The 20,013-nt window shown below is 38.6% G+C and overlaps 2 protein-coding genes across 2 annotated transcripts; one reads left to right on the top strand and one right to left on the bottom strand.

The window, feature by feature from the left end:
- Positions 1-4,482: 4,482 nt before the first annotated feature.
- Positions 4,483-10,625, top strand: LOC103894622 (F-box only protein 21). Its single transcript, XM_009274042.1, has 5 exons — positions 4,483-4,532; positions 5,449-5,519; positions 6,314-6,477; positions 8,388-8,498; positions 10,490-10,625. The coding sequence occupies exons 1-5, from the start codon at positions 4,483-4,485 to the stop codon at positions 10,583-10,585; spliced, it is 492 nt and encodes a 163-aa protein (XP_009272317.1). The 3' UTR covers positions 10,586-10,625.
- Positions 10,626-11,227: 602 nt separating this feature from the next.
- Positions 11,228-19,410, bottom strand: IRAK1BP1 (interleukin 1 receptor associated kinase 1 binding protein 1). Its single transcript, XM_009274041.1, has 5 exons — positions 19,370-19,410; positions 17,373-17,439; positions 16,923-16,988; positions 12,594-12,724; positions 11,228-11,549 (listed from the first exon to the last, which is right to left on the bottom strand). Exons 1-5 carry the CDS (start codon positions 19,408-19,410, stop codon positions 11,279-11,281), a joined length of 576 nt encoding a protein of 191 aa, XP_009272316.1. The 3' UTR covers positions 11,228-11,278.
- Positions 19,411-20,013: the final 603 nt, after the last annotated feature.

The following is a 20,013-nucleotide window of genomic DNA, read 5'->3' as shown; positions in this document are numbered from 1 at the left end:
CTGGCGCTCTCCTCCCAGCTGGGTGCGCGCAGGCGGTTGCCAGCTGGGGTAAAGGCATTGCTCGTTTCTGACAGGTTTTCAGGTACTTCAGAATCTGCGCAAAAGTATTTTGATTCTGTGGGGTTCCAGTTTTGGTCCAGGCTATCTCTCTGTCTGCTTCCGCATCCTTTCTGTCTGATGGATCAAGCTGCTCAAAAAGCTGTTTTTAGGAATAGGAGAAAGACCTGCGGTGACAGAAGTTGCATGGTCGTGTTGTGTAAACGCTGTGGGCGAAGTGGTGGCGTTCCCGGGGGGGTCCTGTCCAGCTCTCCAGCCTAGCAGGCTGCTGATGGTTATTTTGTCGAACTGATAAGTGACTCTTCCTCTCCCCCCCGATATACATGAGTAAACAAGTACTCTAGATGTACAACTACTGATAATGTCTAAAATTAGGAGATATTTTTTCATTGCTATTGGCTCTAAAGCAGGTAATGCAGAAGTGAAAAATACAGTTTCTGGCAACTGTTCATCACGCGCGCAGATGTTTTCATATTCCTTACAATATCCTTTGGGCCTCCTTCAGCGTTACTTTGTGATCTCGACTACCTTTGCTTGGCAGTTTTCGTAAATCTAACTTCCAATGTACATGTGTACTGGATATACAATAACCCAAATTATTGTGTAAATGACATCAATTAGGATAGCAGGAAGTAGAAGCAACTCAGAAACAACTGAAACAATTTGCTTGTGCTTGCAAACCAAGTACTCTACTAGAGAGTAGTAGCTGTAACAGCCACTACTGGAGACTAATGAGACAGAACGGAGCGTGGATGTAGATAACTTTGAAGGTTGCAGTAAATGTGCACTCTGAGAATGCTTGTGTAAAAGATACAAATCTTGAATTTCAGCAAGTCCTAGTTCTGATCTGAAAAACCCTCACAGATGTAAAAAGACAGTAAATGTGCTCCTCATCTGAAGGTGAATATCTCAATTTGAAGAGTCAGGAATATCTTAATGCATTGGTAAGGTGTGGCAGGTGCCTGTGGAATCAATGGTGATGTCAAATCCTTTTCTAGTCTAACGATGGGACTGTGGCACATGTTGATATCATCGTGGTATGATGCCGTGCGTACCTTCGATCTGAAAGAAAAATCTCATAGTTCTGTCGTATGTGCAATAATCACTGCATCTAAATAGATTTTTCTTGAGGCCATCAGTCTGATATGTCAGACATGTTTAATACACTTAATTAGATGATAAAGCAGTGCAATGAATTTCGTTCATGGAGAGCAGCTTTTTATGGCAAATTGGACAACCATACAACTTCCTGGTTCCTTTTTTTTTTTTTCTTTTTTCTATTTCCTGATGAAAGAGATGTCTGTATAACTCTTCACTAGGTTTTTGTTTTCTTTGTCAATCAATGGTGATGTCAAATCCTTTCCTAGTCTAACGATGGGACTGTGGCACATGTTGATATCATCGTGGTATGATGCCGTGCGTACCTTCGATCTGAAAGAAAAATCTCATAGTTCTGTCGTATGTGCAATAATCACTGCATCTAAATAGATTTTTCTTGAGGCCATCAGTCTGATATGTCAGACATGTTTAATACACTTAATTAGATGATAAAGCAGTGCAATGAATTTCGTTCATGGAGAGCAGCTTTTTATGGCAAATTGGACAACCATACAACTTCCTGGTTCTTTTTTTTTTTCTTTTTTCTATTTCCTGATGAAAGAGATGTCTGTATAACTCTTCACTAGGTTTTTGTTTTCTTTGTCTTGTGAAGCTGTCTACTTTAGTCTTTTACTAGTTTTTATAAGTACCCTCAAATTTAATGCAGTTTGACCTAATTTAGGTGTGCTCTGGCTGTAACTGAAATGCGTGTGTACAGATTGTATATTATCTTGTGAACCAACAAAACAATCTGAAGGAAACTTCTAAGTACTACACGGCTAGCAAAGCTGATGGCTACATTTTTTGTCTCTCCTTCCCCCCCCTTCTTTTCAGATTAGAGAGCAGGGCAGTGTCTTTGAAGAAACTTCCTGTTGGAATGCCTCACATCAATGCAGCTGCAGCTCTGCAGATTTGCGTGCTGCTGTCTGCGCTTCCTGCACAATATTTCATATCCCAGTGGTATGGAACGGACTCTGCTCAGCGCATCCAAATAACAGAAAGGTTGTAAGTCTTTCCTTCCCTCCCTACTGTATTTATTTATAAGAGAGTTCTCTTTCGCATCCCTAATGACACTTTGTCCTGGAAAGTTGGAGTGTGGGTGGAGCACACTGGCCATTCCTACACAAAAACAACATTCAAATCATACCTCAGACATTTTTGTGGCTTAATGTGACTGTATTTAGTTATTTAAAGATGTCCTTCAAAATTTGAATAACAACCACTGTTTTCTTCACATGAAAATCTGTGTATAATCTGCATGAGTGCACGACTGTGCCTTAATCTCATTCTGCTTTTGGACATTCCAATATATGTTACTATGGGTTATGTCCCTTTAAAAAAGGGGAAATGAAGTGTTTGATTAGTAAGACTATTTCTAACTTTCCATTACCTTTTAACGCTTACTGTTAAAATAGATTTTCTTGCATAGTATGACTCAGTACAGAGTCTTAACCAACAAAAATACATTCATAGTAAATTACTTATGGCAGTCATAATGATAGAGTTAAGTAAGTAGTGCCATTTTGTATATGAATTAAGAAGTTATGTATTGACAGGGTCGCATGCATCTATCTTCAAATGTAAAGTGGAGGATACTACATCAGGTCCAAATATTTGATAGTGGTAACCATTGGCAAATGTTGGTATCCTGAAGATGAACCACGTGACGAGAGACTTCTATGACTTAGTTTTAACAGTGCAGCCTGTGTGGTGCATTGGTTGTGTGGTTCATCTGTAGGACTCAAATACATAAAGTAATGAGAGCAAAAGATCGGCCTGATGAAAAAAGAACTAAGTCTGGCTTTGTGCGTAAAGACCCAGATTTAAACAATTTTCAGGTTTCATGGCATGAGTCAACTACCAACCATTTAGATTTATGCAAAAACTTTTAGGCTCTTTTTTAATAGTCTTTTGATTACGTGCACCATTTTTGAAATGTCTTATGCTCACTATTCTCAAGTAACAGTTGAAACTGCAGAATCTGGTGCAATTTAGCAATTCCTATGGTCTGAGTACAGAAAGCAAGCAACCTTGTAATGAAAAATGGCATTTTCCAAAATTTACATGTGGTTTACTGGTACAAGCGACGCTTGAAAGAATATTCATTTGCAGTCTAGATATTAATCTTGAGGAGAACTTGTTCCTGGTCACTGACATTTTTTCCCTGTTTGCTACAGAAGCAAAGCCTTAAAGTTTAAGTATTAAAAATATATCTATATACAAATACTATAGAAGGTTTTTAAAACAACGTGATGATCATTTTTACTACTAAAGGATAATTGCCTCTTGGAGCAGCTTTACAAAATCTTGCTTGAGTCGGGATGCGTGGGCTGATCGTTTAAAGCTGTGGCTATCAAAGACAAGGTAGGATGCTACATACTGTCTACACTTAAGAATAAATTTCAAACAGTCCCTTCTTAACAGGAAGGTATGCTGTAGGGGTGAAATAAGTAACAAAGGGGAAATGTCTCTTATTTTCTTGTTGAGACTGATTTGGGACTTTCCACCAGTTCTAAGAAAGCCTTTTGCGTGTATTCTACACAAACATGCAATTTGAACTCCATGCAAAACTAAATACAACTCATGGCAGTAATTCTATACATGTTATCCTCCACTTCAAATTTATCTGATTGTGAAGTCAGGAGGATTAACCATATTAATGATTGTAAGCAGCTACATGTTTGTAGGATCAGATCCTACAACATGGGATGGACATCTTACGCTGCATATGGTAGTTCAGGAAAACTTGAAATTGAATTAGAAAATGCAGATGGGAAATCTGTGGGTTTAGGAAGAAGGGGAAACTTGATTATTGGACACGTGACAATGAGTTGGTCTAGAAAAAGTAAGATTATATCAATTTATATATACACCAGTTTAATTAAAGAAGACTGTTGCTTGGACATGTTTGGGGAGGTTAAAAGGCTTGTTTGTGAGATTTAATTCTTGTATAGTAGAAATACTCCAAAGGTTTTACCTTGTCTGGACCTTCAAAGATCCTTTATTATTGATCTGTGTACAATAATCAAGGATGTCAAGTCCTCTGAACTGTGGAAGATTTAGACTTAGTTTTGCCCCCAGGAAAGCCTAGGGGAACGGTATATGGATGGAAACAGAAACTGTGCTTTTCTTAGGTTCACCATAAATTGCTTTGCAACTTTGTGGAAAGCTCCAGGCATATCTACAGATAAAGCCTTCAAAGACCAAATGATCTTTGGAGCTGCTTGCGTTTTCTGAATATCTTATATTATAAAGAACTGGTTATCCTAAAAATATGTTGACATTTGAGACCTTCCAAACCTACTATATTAGCTACTGTTTTCCACAATGCAGTCTGACAAGTCAGGATATTTGCCCATTCCTGTTCCTGTTAAAAGGTATTTGTCAACCTTAAGTCTTCCTACCGATTTGAGCTAAACCAAGACTTTTTAAAAAAAGTATTGTTTGTACAGTTGTGGAACCTGCTCTTACTTTCTTCCAGGCAGGGTGAAAGGAGTAAGACTGAAAGAGGGAAGGTGGTGAACACCATAAAAGAGGAAGGAGACTAGGACAACCTATAGTTCTCTGGCACCAACAGGTTGCTGACTGGTATGGATGGAGAATGTTGACCCAAATACGTTTGTTCATAGACTGCTCCTGTTACATTGCCAGCAGAAGGAATATTTGAACGCTCCCCCCACTAAATGTTGAGTTTGCTCATTGTTTCTTTACACTGTTTTTCACAATGGCAATGAAAACCATAAGCCATTTCCCCTCTTTAAAGACGTCCCTCCCCTAGCCCCCACCCTTTAAATTCACATGAAATTCAGCCTAGTGCAGAAGGAGAAGTTGTGCTTATTGTAGCCTTAAGCTGGGACTCATTGCCAGACACCTTGCCATACCAATGTTAACCAATCTTTAAAGATTTCACAATAGAATTTACAAAAGATACTGAAGAATCACTCTGTTAGAGTTCAGAATAATATTTGCTCACCTATAGAAAATAAATGGGTTTCCTCTCATATAAAAATTATAATGCAACTGTAGAGTTACATATCCAAAGAAATTAGATTCATACTCTTTTCTCCTGTTGGAACAAATTCCTTTGGCTTGTGTATTCCTTAAAAGCAGTTTTAATGTAAAACTCTCATTCTGTTTGGGCTTCAAATCGTGAAGAATTTTGTATCAAAGGCTTTGCAGTATCCCTCGATTCAGACAAATGCTTAAGATAGGATAATCGGCCTTCTGATTATTACTAAAACTCAGTTTCTAAAGAACTCGTTTGAACGTTGGGTTATTAATTTTACATTTTAGGAATTGGTACTATGGAGAAAAGAAAACTAAAATTGGCAACAGTGAAGCAGAAACCCACTCTTATTTCGCAGGTATTGGAGTCTTTTTGCAATCCTTTTGGATTTTGCTTCTGGATGTTTTGCTTTTTGGATATTGTCTTCTGTAAGGTCTTTTATAGTGGACATCTATACTTGCTTTGTAAATGGTAGTCTTTTTTTTTCTTCTTCTCTCTAAACATTATTGATAAAGTTCAGTAAGCAAAACAGAAAATGTAAAATCCAAGGCCTTTTCCCCCTCTGTTGTGTAACAGTATCAATATGATATACCATATGTATGCATCTATTTTATTGAATAGATCTGAGAGTGCCTATTTTGTATTGATGTATGAAACAGTGGTATAGCTTTCACTTGATTCAAATGAACTGTTTTAGATCAACTTCATAAAAGGGAAAAGAAACAGTTGATCAGTCTGCTCCCAGAAAGAAATTCCCCACAGTCAGACTGAATAGAAGAATTCTGTGACCTAAACTGGAAAAAACTAATGGCAAAATCAGTTAGCATGTGTAAGCACTGTAAAATATTGTATGTCAGGCTTAAGTAATTGTCAGTACATACATGTGTTTATGCTTTCCAAAACTCTGTTAAGACCCCTATGTAATATCAAAGGCATACAAATAGAAAAATGCGTTCCTTGGTGGATGCTGCTTTGTCAAATATCATAGTAAAATTCTGGGGGGGAAAAACCCAAAATACCTGTTCCCTTGTTTACTTTGCCTATTAATCTGTCACTTCTCTTCTGGTAGAAGTGACGAGAATGTCTGTTTAAATGTTTAATATACTTGATCAAACACTTATCCTTGCTAAGTCTCTTTCTTTGTTAAATTAGAATCAACTCATGTTCGCAGTCCAAAGCCTGAATATATTCACTTCAGTGTGGGACAGGTAATAGGTCACAAAAGATTTGGCTATTCAGGAGTCATTGTTGGATGGGATGTAAAAGCTAAAGCTCCAGAAGAATGGCTACAACACAAATATCCTCCAGCGAAACAGGTTTGAATGTATTAAACTCTTTCTTTATTAATAGATACACAGAATAACTCAGGTTAAAAAAAAAAAACACAGCTCAGAACTACTGTTACAGACTTGCCTGCTAACGTAATGGAAAATATTTGAGTCCCATATCTCCTGTGCAGCTGAGCGATACCTCTGCTTCTTCTGCACTGTTCTCTGAGTAGAGCTGTGCTTTTGCACCATTGATGGGTTAAGCTTTGCCAGTCAGGGTTGTACTGGACATGTCTCGAATTAAAATTACTCACTTTTAATACACAGTGTTGTATTTAAAGTGGCAGTGTCAACCTGTAATGTTTGAACAGATTTCTCGTGGTGTATTACTGAAGTTGAGAGGCAGTTAAATCTTTTATCTGATCTTCCAGCGTAGGTATAATAATTGGTAACATCTTCACTGCACCTACAAAATGCAAGTAATCCTTTTGCGTTTCATCAATTTCAGTTAGAAAGCAATGTTTTTGGGGATCTGGACATTTGGAATGTAAATCTGTTTAACAACGTATTTTTGTTAGAATTGTTGAAGCTTTTTAAATTCTCTAGCCTAAGTCGTTGTTGTATTTGAAAATCAGATGCTACATCTTTGTTGACAGTGCTGCTCTGATAATACAGTGCTGCATACTCTGTGGGTTGGCTGCCGACATGCTGCTTAAGTGACAGGAAGGCACTAATCATTAAGTCAGAGGACTGAAAAATGAGAAAAAAATGAGAAACTCTGCCCATAGCAGAGAATTCATGTTCAGCTGGGAGCAGAGATTCAGTCCTGTTTTGTGCGTTTTGTTCCTTCCCCGCTGTAGTTTTATCCACCTGCCACTCATTTTTGGCTTCTAAAACACCTGCATCCTTGCTTTCTTTTCTCCCCTCCTTCTCCTCTCAGTATTATTGTCAACAACTGAATGCCCGTGAATTTCCCATCAGGCGTTCTGATTCTTTTTATGTACCTTACATTGTTCTGTTCTCCCAGTGACCTTGTGTTCATCTTTATTGTTTTAATTTCAATAGTGATGACATGTGGTTTAAGTGTGTGTCTTTTGGGTTTTTTTTAACTTGCCTTTGCCTTTTCACGTTGCATGCATCAGCTATGCAGAATGCCTTCTGACCTTTATAAGGCAACTACTAAGCTTGGTCCTTGCAAATCCCCTCTAAACATTAGCCAGGCTTTCAGCCCAACTTTTCCTTGCCTTTCTCTGACTTTCAGTTCTTTACTACATTGTTGAGCAGAGGCCACTGCCTGTCACATTGATCGATAGTAACTGCTTCATAAACTCCAGTTATCTGTCTGTATTCATCCATCACTTTTTTGTGTTTAGATTGTGGGTTACTTTGGGCAGGAATGTTTATGGATAGTAGTGAGCATGGTGGGACCCTGGCCCATGATTTGGGTTCAGAGGCACTGTAAAAATAATAGTAAGCCACGCTTCTTTCTTGGCTGGAAGATTTTTACATATGCATGGAAGTTGCCTTAGCTCTGTCCAGGACTGGGGCCAAGATTGTCAGAGGTGGTATTATGCTCTGAATTTGCCTCTCTCTGGTGTTCCCTGTTGCCACTTGTGAAGGAAGAAGGGAGACTACCAAATTGTTATGGGACCTATATACAAAAAGCAGGGATATTCCAAGTCATGTTTCTGGCAGGATCTATGGGAGAAAAGGTTAATTAAAATCTTGACTCTTAAAGAATGTTTCAGATATGCCAAAACTTAATGTATTACAGTTTTGATTGCTTTATATTTAATTTTCCAAACTGACGTTGGTAAGATCATAAAAATGAACTTGCTGTATGTATATATTGAGTGGTTTTAGGTTCTGTAAGCATAGTGAGAGTTAACTGAATACATAATGTAATCTTTAGTCATCATCTCCCCTTGAGGCTATTTATTTTCCTTCTATTTTTACAGGGTCTAAAAGATACTCCTCACTATCGAATTCTAATTAACAAAGCAAATGGATATGGCAAATCTACAGCTTACGTTCCTGAGGAAGAGATAACAATTATTATGGGAGTAGAGGTAGTATTTATTTTCTGTTCAGTTGCAACTTGTTTGTTAGCCTGTACATTTAAAAGCTGGCTGACCTTTGGCTTAGTAGATACTATCTATCTATTTTGCAAAGTTAGTGAAAATTAATAGAGAAAGCAGATAAACAAATTACTGCTGTACTTTCAAGTATGTGTTTTTGGAAGGTGATACATGACCAAACCCAGGTACTGCCTACTTCAGAGTATCCAACTGCCTAGTTTTGTAAGTGTTTTAGCAGCTTGACTTCTGTTATGTAGAGGCTGTTGCAGACATGGACTTTAGGGATTTCACTGACCTATCAAAGTTGGATGAGTCATTTAATCTCTTTCTACTGGATCTAGCGAAGTATATTGGTTTCTCAATTCCACTCTGAAAAAACCTGCATTTCAAACAGCTTCTGCTCAGCTGCTGCCCAGACTGAATAATGTCTGCCTTCTTAACTGCAAAACTCTCCGGGAACCATAAATTCTGTTTTGTGTATCACGGTCTTGGTAGCTTTTGATTTCTGGCTTATGCAATGTGCACCTGATTCTTAAACTAGTCAGAGACTCTGATCCAGAAAACGGCCTTCAGGCATGCATGCCACATACATACGACTTTTTGCAAGGGATCCAGTGCTAGTGTGGATGCCTTCTTTTAAATTGTGGATAGTGGCAGTATCTGTATTTAAAATAACAGCAAGTAGCTGAACCGTTCATCTAACAGGAGATGCTTGGTCTAGTCAAACAGAGGAGATTCAAATGGGCATCTTTTGCCTTTCAGGGGAACCCCCCAAAGGAATTGTGTAAATTACACTGGCCTGAAGACTCTCCATGCTCTCTCTTGAAACTGTGCCACTGCACGTAAAGGACCCCACTCAATCAATGGGGCCGAACAGTGCAACACCACTAACGCTTTTATTTGGGAGAAGCCCTAGTTCCTTGTTTCTGTTTTAGCCACTGATTGTAATATCAAATGTGCTAACGTGCCTGAACTTAGGAGCAGGAACTATGCTATCCCAGATAAGTGTCATAAGTATTTAAAACTGGGTTCTGACCACTCGTAACTTATGTGTCTGAAAAATGCACCTTTCATTATGTCAGTCTGCTGGCTACCTCCGGTTACCTTTATAGTCCATGGGGAGAAACAGATACCTCACTTTTAACATTTACCTTGCGTAAACTAGCCTTTAAGATATCAGATTGCTTTATTCACCTGCATGACAGGCTAATTCTCCCCACAGATTATTAGGGGAACAAGCTCACAAAATCAGATATTTGAAAGCTGTCTAGTTGAGATTAATTACAAATGGTGAGTCATGCCTATACCTCAAGTTCAAAAGAATGTCTGTGGATTGCCCTCGCTCTGCCTATTAGGCTGTAGGAACGGCTGAGTAATTTCCTGAAGAGTTGAGACTGATGAGAAAATGCTTAGACTTGTCCTAACCCTTTCCCAGTTGACAGTTCTAACCCGCTCTCTGTAGGCTTTCTGCGTCGTGACAAGGCATGTAACTTGGATTGCCCTTTGTGGATTTGCATCTTCCAAGTTGGACATTGTGGCACATCAACTTGGTGTGTCTTCACCATTTCCCCGACTGCTTCTTTACTGTTCCTGCTGCCTAATCGGATTAGATAACTGATCCAGCTGGAAAAAACAACAAATAGCTCTACCAGCAACAAATGAGTGGCAATTACTTCAATAAGAAACAGTGCTGATTTTAAAACATCCATGCTGGTATAGATCTAGCACGTAGTATCTCATGAGATGTCCAACATTTGTAGAGTACTTTGACAGTTTGAGAAAGCCACTGTTCTGATGACATAACTTAGGTTAAGGTACATGGAAAATCCCACTGAAAGTATCTCTACGTACATTATGTATTTAAAAACTAACCAGGAGTTTTCAAAAAGTTAACTGTAGTAACTTCAATGATTCCTTTAATTATCAGTTTGTATTTATTGCTAATTCTGGTGCTTATTCAACTTGAAATATTATTTTCTCAGGTACATCACCCTGATATGAAAGCCTATTTCAGTGGATATGATGGATCAAAATACATTATGCAGCCATGGTTGAAAAAAATCTATCCTCATGACTGAAGTACTTAAGTGTTTGTACATGCAACGTACATCCAGACAACATCTTTCCTTTTTAAACTTGAGCAAATAGACACCAGGATAAAACTTATGTATATTTTTTCCTATGATGAAATAAAACATTCCTAAGCATGTTACGCTGAACAATCCATTTCATTAGAAGCAAACACACTGCACGTTCAGTTTACCATGACTCGAGGCAGGGATTAATCTTCTTCCAATTTTGGGAGGAAAGGTTTAAATAGAACCAAGTTTCAGCTAGGAGTACCAAAGGTTTTGCACATCAACTATCTTGCCCTTTTAGAGGGGGCAGAGGAAGAAACTGAACAGTTAAGAACTCTACTTTCAGAATTAGTAGTAACCTTAATTTTAGGGGATAGAGCTAAATAAAAAGGCCAACAGGAACGGAACTATTTCTGGGGAGCTGTAGTAAGTAAATCCTGCGATACTTTGACTGCTCTCTTTACAAAAGCACGCATTGTGCGGCTTTCAAATGATACATGCAAAAGAAGAGTTAATCTACTTTTTTGCACCTGGACAGATGTTAAGAAACCTTCTATGCTGGCTCGCTACACAACCCCCATTCTTAATTTCCTCTCTTAACACTACTTGCTACCATAAGAATAAAGTAAAAAACAACAAAACTCAAGAAAGCATAAAAACTTTAATAAGAAAATGTGTAGGATTTGAAAGTTTCTAGAGCAACTTGTTTCTTCTGTTTTCTTTTCCCTTTATCTCAAACACAGCAAACACTCTACAAGAAGCATAAGCGGTAGCATTCTGGATTCTTTCCTGCAGAGTCAGTGAATCTGGGGAGTTTGGTAGATGACTGTCTATGTGGCCTCCCCATTCTTTTGTTTCTTCTTCTCTTATTAATAAAGGTTTTCCCAATGCCTGGCCAAACAGTCGACAGACTTCTTGAGCTTTCCGCCGTGTGTTTCCAACAGCAGCAACGCATACTTGACGGCTGAGAGGCAGAAAAAGCAGCACGATAACAAGCAGGGCCAACTGATGTACAAGTATTCCTGCCAAACATTTTTTTTTAATGCCTCAGCTTTTGTAACTGCATAGATGTAAGGCACATCACCTTCCCCTGGGTTCTGGGTGATAGTTTAGAAGTTTGAGGGGGGAGTGTGTGGAGAAAATGTCAGCATCCTCATCAGCTATGATCAAGCGTTTCTAACACCTATACGCTGCAGGCATCCGTGGTGTGTGGTGCAGAGCAATAGTTCAACCCTTGCTCCAGGCATTTGGGTAGTCCAGCTGTAAAGCATACTAGCACCGCATACTAGCACCTATTTAACCCCACCGGCCTGATTTCCAGACTCCTGCGTAGATACCTTCGAGGTACACTTCTGACATCTCCAGAACCGTTAGCAGCAGCTAGTTGAGCTTGCTTCTTGGACCAGGCATAATTCTTTTCTTTGAAGAGGCAAAACCCAAACCAAGATTAAACTTCCCTCTGCCCCCCCCAATGTCAATGGGAGAAGCAGGACTTTGAATAGTTAACGCCTAAAATATCAAGACCGTGAGCTTCAAAGTCACGTGTTTTGATGCTGAGCAAGCACCGTACGTGGTTCTTTTCAGATCACGTCAGCAGCTAAGAGTAATGGGAATTGGCAGGGGTACTTGGAATTACCAACATCTGGTAACACATTTGTACCTTCATGAATAAATACAAATTAAATCTACACGTGCTGATGTAACCAAAGTCAAACTCTGTTGACCTAATATTCACAGTAGATTATACTTCCAATGGAAATCAGTGGGAAAATATTTTTTATTACATTCTGCTTTTGCACAGGGACACTGTAGAAAGAACAAGCTGTATCTTCTAGGCTGAACGGCATTAATTTATAAGTTATATTTAAAACAAATACTGACATTTTTGAACATAATTTTTAATAGGTATGAAGGAAACTATTTGCTCCCATTACAAACAGTATAAATTATGTGTTCATATTAACTGTTATCTGAGGCTGTAAAATTTGTGGCGTGAGAGAGAACTTACCGAAGGGTGTCTACGGCTTCTGGTGTATGGTAGAAATGAGGTGGACTGATGGTAACAGAGGTTCCTAACTTTTCAGTGAGTAGATTGCAAACATTCTGCATTTTTCCAAAATCGCTGAATATAATACAGACCTGGGAGTGAACACAGTCATCACACAAATAATTTTTTTTCATTTTTCCCCTACGATTCAACACTTGTATTTAAATCAGTAAAAAGCCAGATATGTTCAAATTAACTAAACATACTAGTCCTGTATAAAACTCCAATATGTATTTACATAGAACACTTGTATATAGCCCTAGAGACTATCATTAGATTTGCAACAGAAAGAAGGCCATTAAATGGTTTAAAATTGAGGATTAAGAAATGCTCTTTTGTGAGGAAGTACGGCATTCTTGGTATGGAGACAATTTGAAGAATGAACGTGCTCTTTGGGACACATGACTAGATGCATCCTGGTTCTTCCCTTTTTAGATTACTAGATGTTAATTATGCAGAAGCCCAAGCAAAATGATGTGGAAAACATTGTGCAGGAAGGAAAAATTACATTTTAATTCCAAGCATTAGGTTCAAGAAACCTAAACTATGAGATTAAACTAAGCCTAGCCCAGCCCAGCTTGCAGTGGGCTCAAAACCCTGTGTTGGCTGAACAGACTCACTCCAGTGCCTACAGAGAACTGGGCACTTCAGACGTGGATTAAAAACAATTTAAACATCTAGCTGTCTGTGGCTTTGACAATAAGAAGCATTAAATACAGATGCATCAGGAATTCAGGTGTTTTCCCAAGTGCTACAAAGCAGGCATCGCTATCAGCCCTGGATCCAGAGCCCTACAGCCTTCCTTGCGGGGAAGTGCCAGCCAGGCGGCGACCTTCCAGGCAGGAGCCAGCCTTTTTCTGTGGCAGAGCACAGTCGCCAGGAGTGAAGCAATGATGCTGAGCTCCTACAGCATTCAGGAATCAGAAATCCTGGGTCCCAAACTCTTTTTTAGAAGAACTAAACCCTCATCTTCACTTCCCAGTACAGTGCTCTCACCACCAAGTCAGGCTTACCTTCTCTCTTATCCCTGACTCCTTCCTTTCTTTTTGCACAGTAATACAGCTTCAACAGGAGGGGAAGAAAAAAAGCTGTGGTAAAGAAAAGTCCACTGCCAACCCCTGTGACGTACAGTCACCCCCGTGACTGCTGCAGTCCATGCAGCAATCTATCCCAGTGAAGGTGTACGGTACAGAAATCCAAGTTGCGGCATGTCAGCTGCACTTCAGTAGCTTCCTGTGTGCATACCATAGATTTACCTTGTGGTAAATGAGATAATTCAAGGAAGTTGAATCTCTCAGTGAGAGAGGAGGGGGCTACTTCATATACAGGGTAAGGTAAAAAATTGATACTGACAATTATCACAAAGTAATTAATGCACACGTCTTGTTACCCTTGGTAGCCTCTCAGTGCAGTACATGTACCTCATCCTGGCTTGAATCCTTGCACTGGCTCAGTAGCTCTTCACACAACTGAGCCAAAGCTGGGCTTAGGGCCTTAAAAACTAACCAAGATGGACTGGCAGGGCAATTCCATCCCTACAAGGACAAAGGGTCACACCTGTTGTGCAAAACTGCACCAAGTCTGCATCTTAATCTCAGCTGCGCACCCTTGATCTGTAACTTGGGGGTTGGATCACTTTCTGGAAGGTGCAGTACCGATTTGAACAAAGACTGAAGATGAGATGAAACCTAGATTTCTTTCTTTAGTGAGAGTTCTTCTTGCCATATATAAAAAGCATACATCCTCTTGTGCTGTTTTGCCAAAAAACTGTCATAGTCGTATTTTGTGGAAAGTTGAAAGTCTCACTATGAGGACTGTCATAGTATTTTCCAGATTGCTATCAGTGCTTAAAAGATTAGTTCCCTCAAGGGGATGAAACAAAAGAATGATCAAACAAAAGAACTGTGGGTCTTAAGCGAGAGATAAGCTGCTCAGACTGGGGCAGTTCTGGGCACTCAGGAACTTCGTTGTTAAAAGAGAAGCATGTAATCAGGTACCCTCAGGGGCAGAAAACAACTGAGCAATAGCTGTGAAAGTTGTTTTTTTCCCCCTAAAAGTCACAGTTTTCATTTAGAGGTAGACGCAATAAATTCCACTTACATTTACAGAGGATACCTGAGCACTGAAATGCAAAGCAGTGTTTCAATTTCTTCAATAAAATTATGATTAAGGTTAAAAAGTGTGGAAAAAGTAATATGAGGGTATGCAAAACCATTATGGACATTATACGGTTTGGGTAAGGCTGTAAAGGACAAGAAGTTACGGTTTATAAGGAGGCAAGTATATTAAGAAATGCACAAACCCAACATAATCTTCATCCCATGAGATCATCATGCAATAAATGAACTGTTATGATTAAGATATTAGAGAGCTTTGTGATCTCATACACAACTTCATTCTTCTGCATATTTTCCTTTGTTGTAGCATGAATTAAAATTTATCTCCTTACAGTTGAAAGCGTATCCTGAATTCTTAATTGTACCTTAAAATAGCTATTTGTTTGGGAATTTCTTCAGTCTTCTAAAAACTCTTACAGTAGACAAATGGTAGAAAGAGTTTATAGAATGAAATAATGCACGACTTCCATGATTTTATGTGTAACACAAATATAATGGCAAACTCTAAGAAGCGAGTGTAAGTTAATTTTAAATTAATTTATATTGCTAAAGCATGCAAACACGCTGATCAATGGAACTTCATTGGTTTATGAAGCTGCACTAATGAAACAAGTACATACATAAAGGGGGAAGCAAGGAGAAACTAATCTCTGCATAAAGAGCGACCATACTGCTACCTAAGTGTACAGGGCAGCCAAAACAGCGGTATTATGGCTAGATTTTTCAAGTTCTGACACGCAGGTCCTAGGCAACCATACAACTTTTGAACAGCAATTATAGCTGGTCCAAGCAGCCTACAAATGAACACTAAATCCTTGTAATTCGCTTTCCACTTACAATCTTTGTTGTATAAAAATGAATAGCAGAAGGGAGATGATTGGTTAAGTTACTTAAGACTGAAGTTGTAAGTCTAAGCTTGTCTGTAGCCTAAATAATAATTCAGTATAGTTTTATTTAAGTATAGCTTATCTAAAAAACATGGTGATTTAAGCTCTCGTGATAGTAGGTGTCTACTTTATGAAGTTAAAGTCATTCAGAACATGACACTGATGCATACCATTTAAGTATCTAAAGACTCATTTTAAAATCCAAATTTTCTTCTCTAAATTCTCCATTATTTCCGTATTTGTTATTTCTGTTATTTCTATGAGAATATGCCTTAAAGCGAGCAAGCAAACTGAAGAGGCTGAACCCTGTTTTAGGGGACTGTAAACAACAGCTCTATAAAGCAGCTATCATTTTACTGCAGGCTTCCAGGTTTACTTCATAAGAATCTGTAAATTTGCTGGGTAGTGATTAAAGTTTGATGGTCTAAAAAGATCCATTGACTGAAAACACATCATTTCCCTCAGTGAAAGCTTCCAGCACAGCATTTATGTCTTACTATAGCATGAACATGCAAAAATATACTCCCCTGAGCTGCTTCTGAAGTAAATGGGATTATACCCATAATACTTAGCTTTCACACAGCACTTTTTACCTACAGAATTCCAAGTCAATTACCTAGGAAACAATTAGCTTTGCTTTACTTGCAGCAAGCTGATGGCAGAGTCGTGTAGAATAGACCAAAGTCCAGGTGCTGTTCAACTGTGGCTTAAACAGATCTAGATTAGGGCTGCCACGCCACTGTGGTCCCCCATCCACTCTTGTCCTCTGCCTTGCATTGCCTCCAGTTCAGGGAGCTAAAATAATAAAAAAAATAAAAGCTAATCTGGAAAAAAAACAGTTATTAACTGGAGCAGCTTTCTGAACTGACCTATCACCTGATCACCTAAGTACAACTCCTTGCAAGAAGTAGAGGGCAGGAAGGGCTATGGGTGAAGGAGAGTGCAGAATCGTGGGTTTGCTTACACTGCCACAGAACGACAACCTTGGAGCCCCAGAACCAAATATTCCCTTCTGTAGCATCGTGTAATATTTAAAAAGCACACATTCTTCTGAGAAGAAGATAATTCTTTCTATATTACAGTAGCAGAAAACAAGTTCCGCACACAACAGAAGACTGCAGCTGAACCCTGCTTGAAACTGTAGTCCTTCAATAGTTTCTTTGAACTATGCTGCCTTTAGTAGAGAACATCTACTCCTTGGTATAAGGAAAGGCAGTCTGCAAATTTTCATTGGTCCTTGCTACATTTCTTATTCCTTATTATTTTTGGTTAGGTTGAATACGTACCTCTGCTTCCATTTGGTAAGTATTTTCTAGTCTACTAAAATCCTCTGTTACAGTCATATTTTCTTCCTAAAACAAAGTACAAGAATATAATCTTAAAAGACATAAAATAAGCATCTGTTGGAAATATATGTACATTGTGTCCTGTAAAAGTTGAACTGTTTTGGCTTATTACTTAGCAACAGAAATTTGGAATTTTTCATGCAAATCTCTTCAGTTAAAAACTAGCTGGATGTTAAAGACTTCTTGACATTATTTAAAGTAAATTGTACACTAGCTGTATAATGTAATTTCGCTGCTATTCACTTGAAGAGCAATTAGGTCTTAAAAGTGACTGCTAGCTAGAAGCTGTGTGTATCAGTGTGTAACTGTAAATTCACCTGGTTCAAAAAACTAGAAGCTTCAATTGTTTTCAGAAAGTGAGTATGTGAAAAGGGCTTTTCAGGCCCCTACCTTAAGATCTTTTAACAGTAGCAGCTTGTAGCAAGGTGATGTGAACAATGACTGAGCACTGGTTATTCTGGCAGAATGGTAACCCGTAAAAGAGGCTATTCCACCAGTGACACTGTTGCGTTAACAGCAGCTACTTTATTCAACATAACAGCTGCACAGAGCACTAGCATACCCTGTAAGACTTGTAAGATACTGAACTAAGACACAGAATAACTCCAGTTACATCTGAATATTTGACCAGCTTGCTAGCAGTCTAACAATCACATTTCTTTCACCCACTTCCCTCTTCGGTAAACAGTTTGGACGAACAATTTATTGTAAAATTACTATAACACAACAAAAAAGCACAGTTTACAATTTAATTGTAAATATAACTTCGCATTTAATACCCAGGAACTGTAGGGAAACAGATACTAAGCCTTCCAATTACTGAAAAAGTTGTATTTACTAAATTTATTTGCATAGGAAAACAATATTTGCTTTCAGTGTTGACACATTTCAAAAGATGCTTTGTGTCAGAATATTTCCTACAGAGGCTCAAATCTGCAAGTTTATCATGTTGCATGCATGCATAAGTTCATATAAATGACATTAATCATGAGAAGCATTTTCCTTTTAAAATATCATATGGAAATTAAATCCATAATTACCGTTACACAGCAGCCTACAAGAAACAAATTTTGACATTTCAATTTTATGATTGATTGGCAGTGCTCAAATTCAAGCACAACAGTCCTATTTTTGGATAATCTCTTCTAGTAAGGGCAAGAACCAGGGCCAGTTAGTCCCTAATAAAACCTATTTCCCCTTTTGGAATCACGGGTTTGAGGTACTTTGGCAGCGTGGCTGGCTGTAGTTTGCTAAAGAGTGCTCAAGTCAGTCCAGCACCAACAGCTCATTTAATTTACAATATGGAGCAAATCTTACTATTTATGATAGAATCCAATTACAATTGACAAGAAAGCTTTTCTGTGTGGTTATTTCTATAAGATATGCAAGAGCTCTAGAGAAAACCTTTCTTCTACAACTCATATTTTACAGAAATAACTATACTGTAATAAAACTTTAGAGTAAGCATGTTTTTCCTTGTCCCCGCTTCTTAATCCTTTTTTAAAAAAAAAAAGTTCTCTTTCCTGCTGAACAGATTCAAGTCTAATTTGATTTTGCCCTCCACAAGGTTCCAGTGTATTTAAGGACAGTGCCATCCTGTGGCTCCAGGCACTATTGCAAGATCAATGCAATCGGAGTGAAAGATCATTTTGTGCCATCCATTATAAAATTTCCCTCACAGCTAATTTTTATCCCACCAGATTTTGACAGTAGCTGTATGTGTTGTTAGAGATAAATGGAGGAAATAATTGCTGAAGTCGTAACAAGGTGGCCTCCTGTGATACATCTTCTGTTAGATACTTTGTTCCTGTTCGGGAGTGTGTTCGGACAAAGATACGGAAAAGGCAGGTAGGCGACGACAGAATTTTAAATTGGAACGAGGACTTCGACTACATCAAAAGCAAAAGCCTTTTTTTCCTAGTGCTTATGTCTACTGTTCGTATTTTGGCTGAGGAACTATCCATTTGATTGCAATAGCCACAGGAAAAAATGTTTTCACTGTGACTTAGGGAAAGCTACACTTCTGGTGTCCCAGGTGTTCTGGACTTCTGGAATAACTTTCTCCATTTTCTAAATCTGTGGGCCAAGAATCACAGTAGAAAAATTAACTGAATATAATGTTATTGTTATGTGAGAACTCAATTGCCCCAGAAGCCATTGAACAATTCTTAACAGAATCGCACTTGCATTCTGCTTATATAGCCTATTTTTTGAGCCAGCAGTGACATAAACCATCACTGTTGCAGGTACTGTAAACACAAAAATGAAAGAGACAGTCGATATCCCATTGAGCTTACAATATCAAGTCTAGAACTGTGCTTTGCCTTATAGTTTCCTTCTTTTCAACAGAAAAAAAAAAAAAAATCTTATCTAGCCCTTCCTCCTACCTATCTGCTACTTCTGACCGGTTTCTTCTTCGCAGGACCATTGCGTCCACCCTCATGACACCGTCGCTGTTTACAGGAATGACTGCTCCTTTCCCCGATAGAGAACAGGGAAAAAAACCTAAACAGATAATCAGCCAAAGCACACTTCAAGGAGACAGCTATAGAACAATACAGTATGAGAAAAGCCTACCTGCAGATAAACTTCTGTGTTCTGGTTACTGAGTTAACAAAACTGTGAGACCGTTTTATGAAACACAAGACCAGTCTCAGTAAGGGAAAATGTTTATAGTTTGGAAATGTATGCTAATGCACCGTTCTGGTGAGCTACGCTGATATGTGTAGTTATAAATAAAAAAAATTTGGAGACACCTGGAAGTGTCTCTTAACATTGACTTGTACATTTGCACTGATATATCCAATATAACTTCACATTATGAAAAATAAAGATATTTAAACAACCAAAAGAGTTAGCTTCTTCCACCTGAACATAGCGTTTTTGTTCTTAGTACTAAAGAAACGTTTAATGAGAGTCCTGATGTATGCTCTTATCTCCTAACAGTCCATCCATCACGGGCAGTTAGGGGTGATAAGCACCCCAGCTAGGCATCTGGTACCTGTGCTCCAGCCTCTCATCCCCTCACTCT

This window comes from Aptenodytes forsteri, unplaced genomic scaffold (assembly GCF_000699145.1).
Source record: "Aptenodytes forsteri isolate BGI_AS27 unplaced genomic scaffold, ASM69914v1 Scaffold288, whole genome shotgun sequence".
In the NCBI taxonomy this organism is placed as follows: domain Eukaryota; kingdom Metazoa; phylum Chordata; class Aves; order Sphenisciformes; family Spheniscidae; genus Aptenodytes; species Aptenodytes forsteri.
Note: the sequence above shows the minus strand (reverse complement) of the source record. Positions and strands in the feature narration are given on the sequence as shown.

Excerpts from the sequence above, each read along its gene's own strand:
- LOC103894622 (XM_009274042.1), top strand. The coding sequence starts at position 4,483 with ATGCAGTCTGACAAGTCAGGATATTTGCCCATTCCTGTTCCTGTTAAA. Across the intron at positions 5,520-6,313 it reads AACCCACTCTTATTTCGCAG|AATCAACTCATGTTCGCAGT; the intron begins GTATTGGAGTCT and ends TTGTTAAATTAG. Across the intron at positions 8,499-10,489 it reads CAATTATTATGGGAGTAGAG|GTACATCACCCTGATATGAA; the intron begins GTAGTATTTATT and ends TTATTTTCTCAG.
- IRAK1BP1 (XM_009274041.1), bottom strand. The coding sequence starts at position 19,410 with ATGGTCCTGCGAAGAAGAAACCGGTCAGAAGTAGCAGATAG. Across the intron at positions 17,440-19,369 it reads CGGTCAGAAGTAGCAGATAG|AATAACCAGTGCTCAGTCAT; the intron begins GTAGGAGGAAGG and ends CCATTCTGCCAG. Across the intron at positions 16,989-17,372 it reads TACTGTTAAAAGATCTTAAG|GAAGAAAATATGACTGTAAC; the intron begins GTAGGGGCCTGA and ends ACTTTGTTTTAG.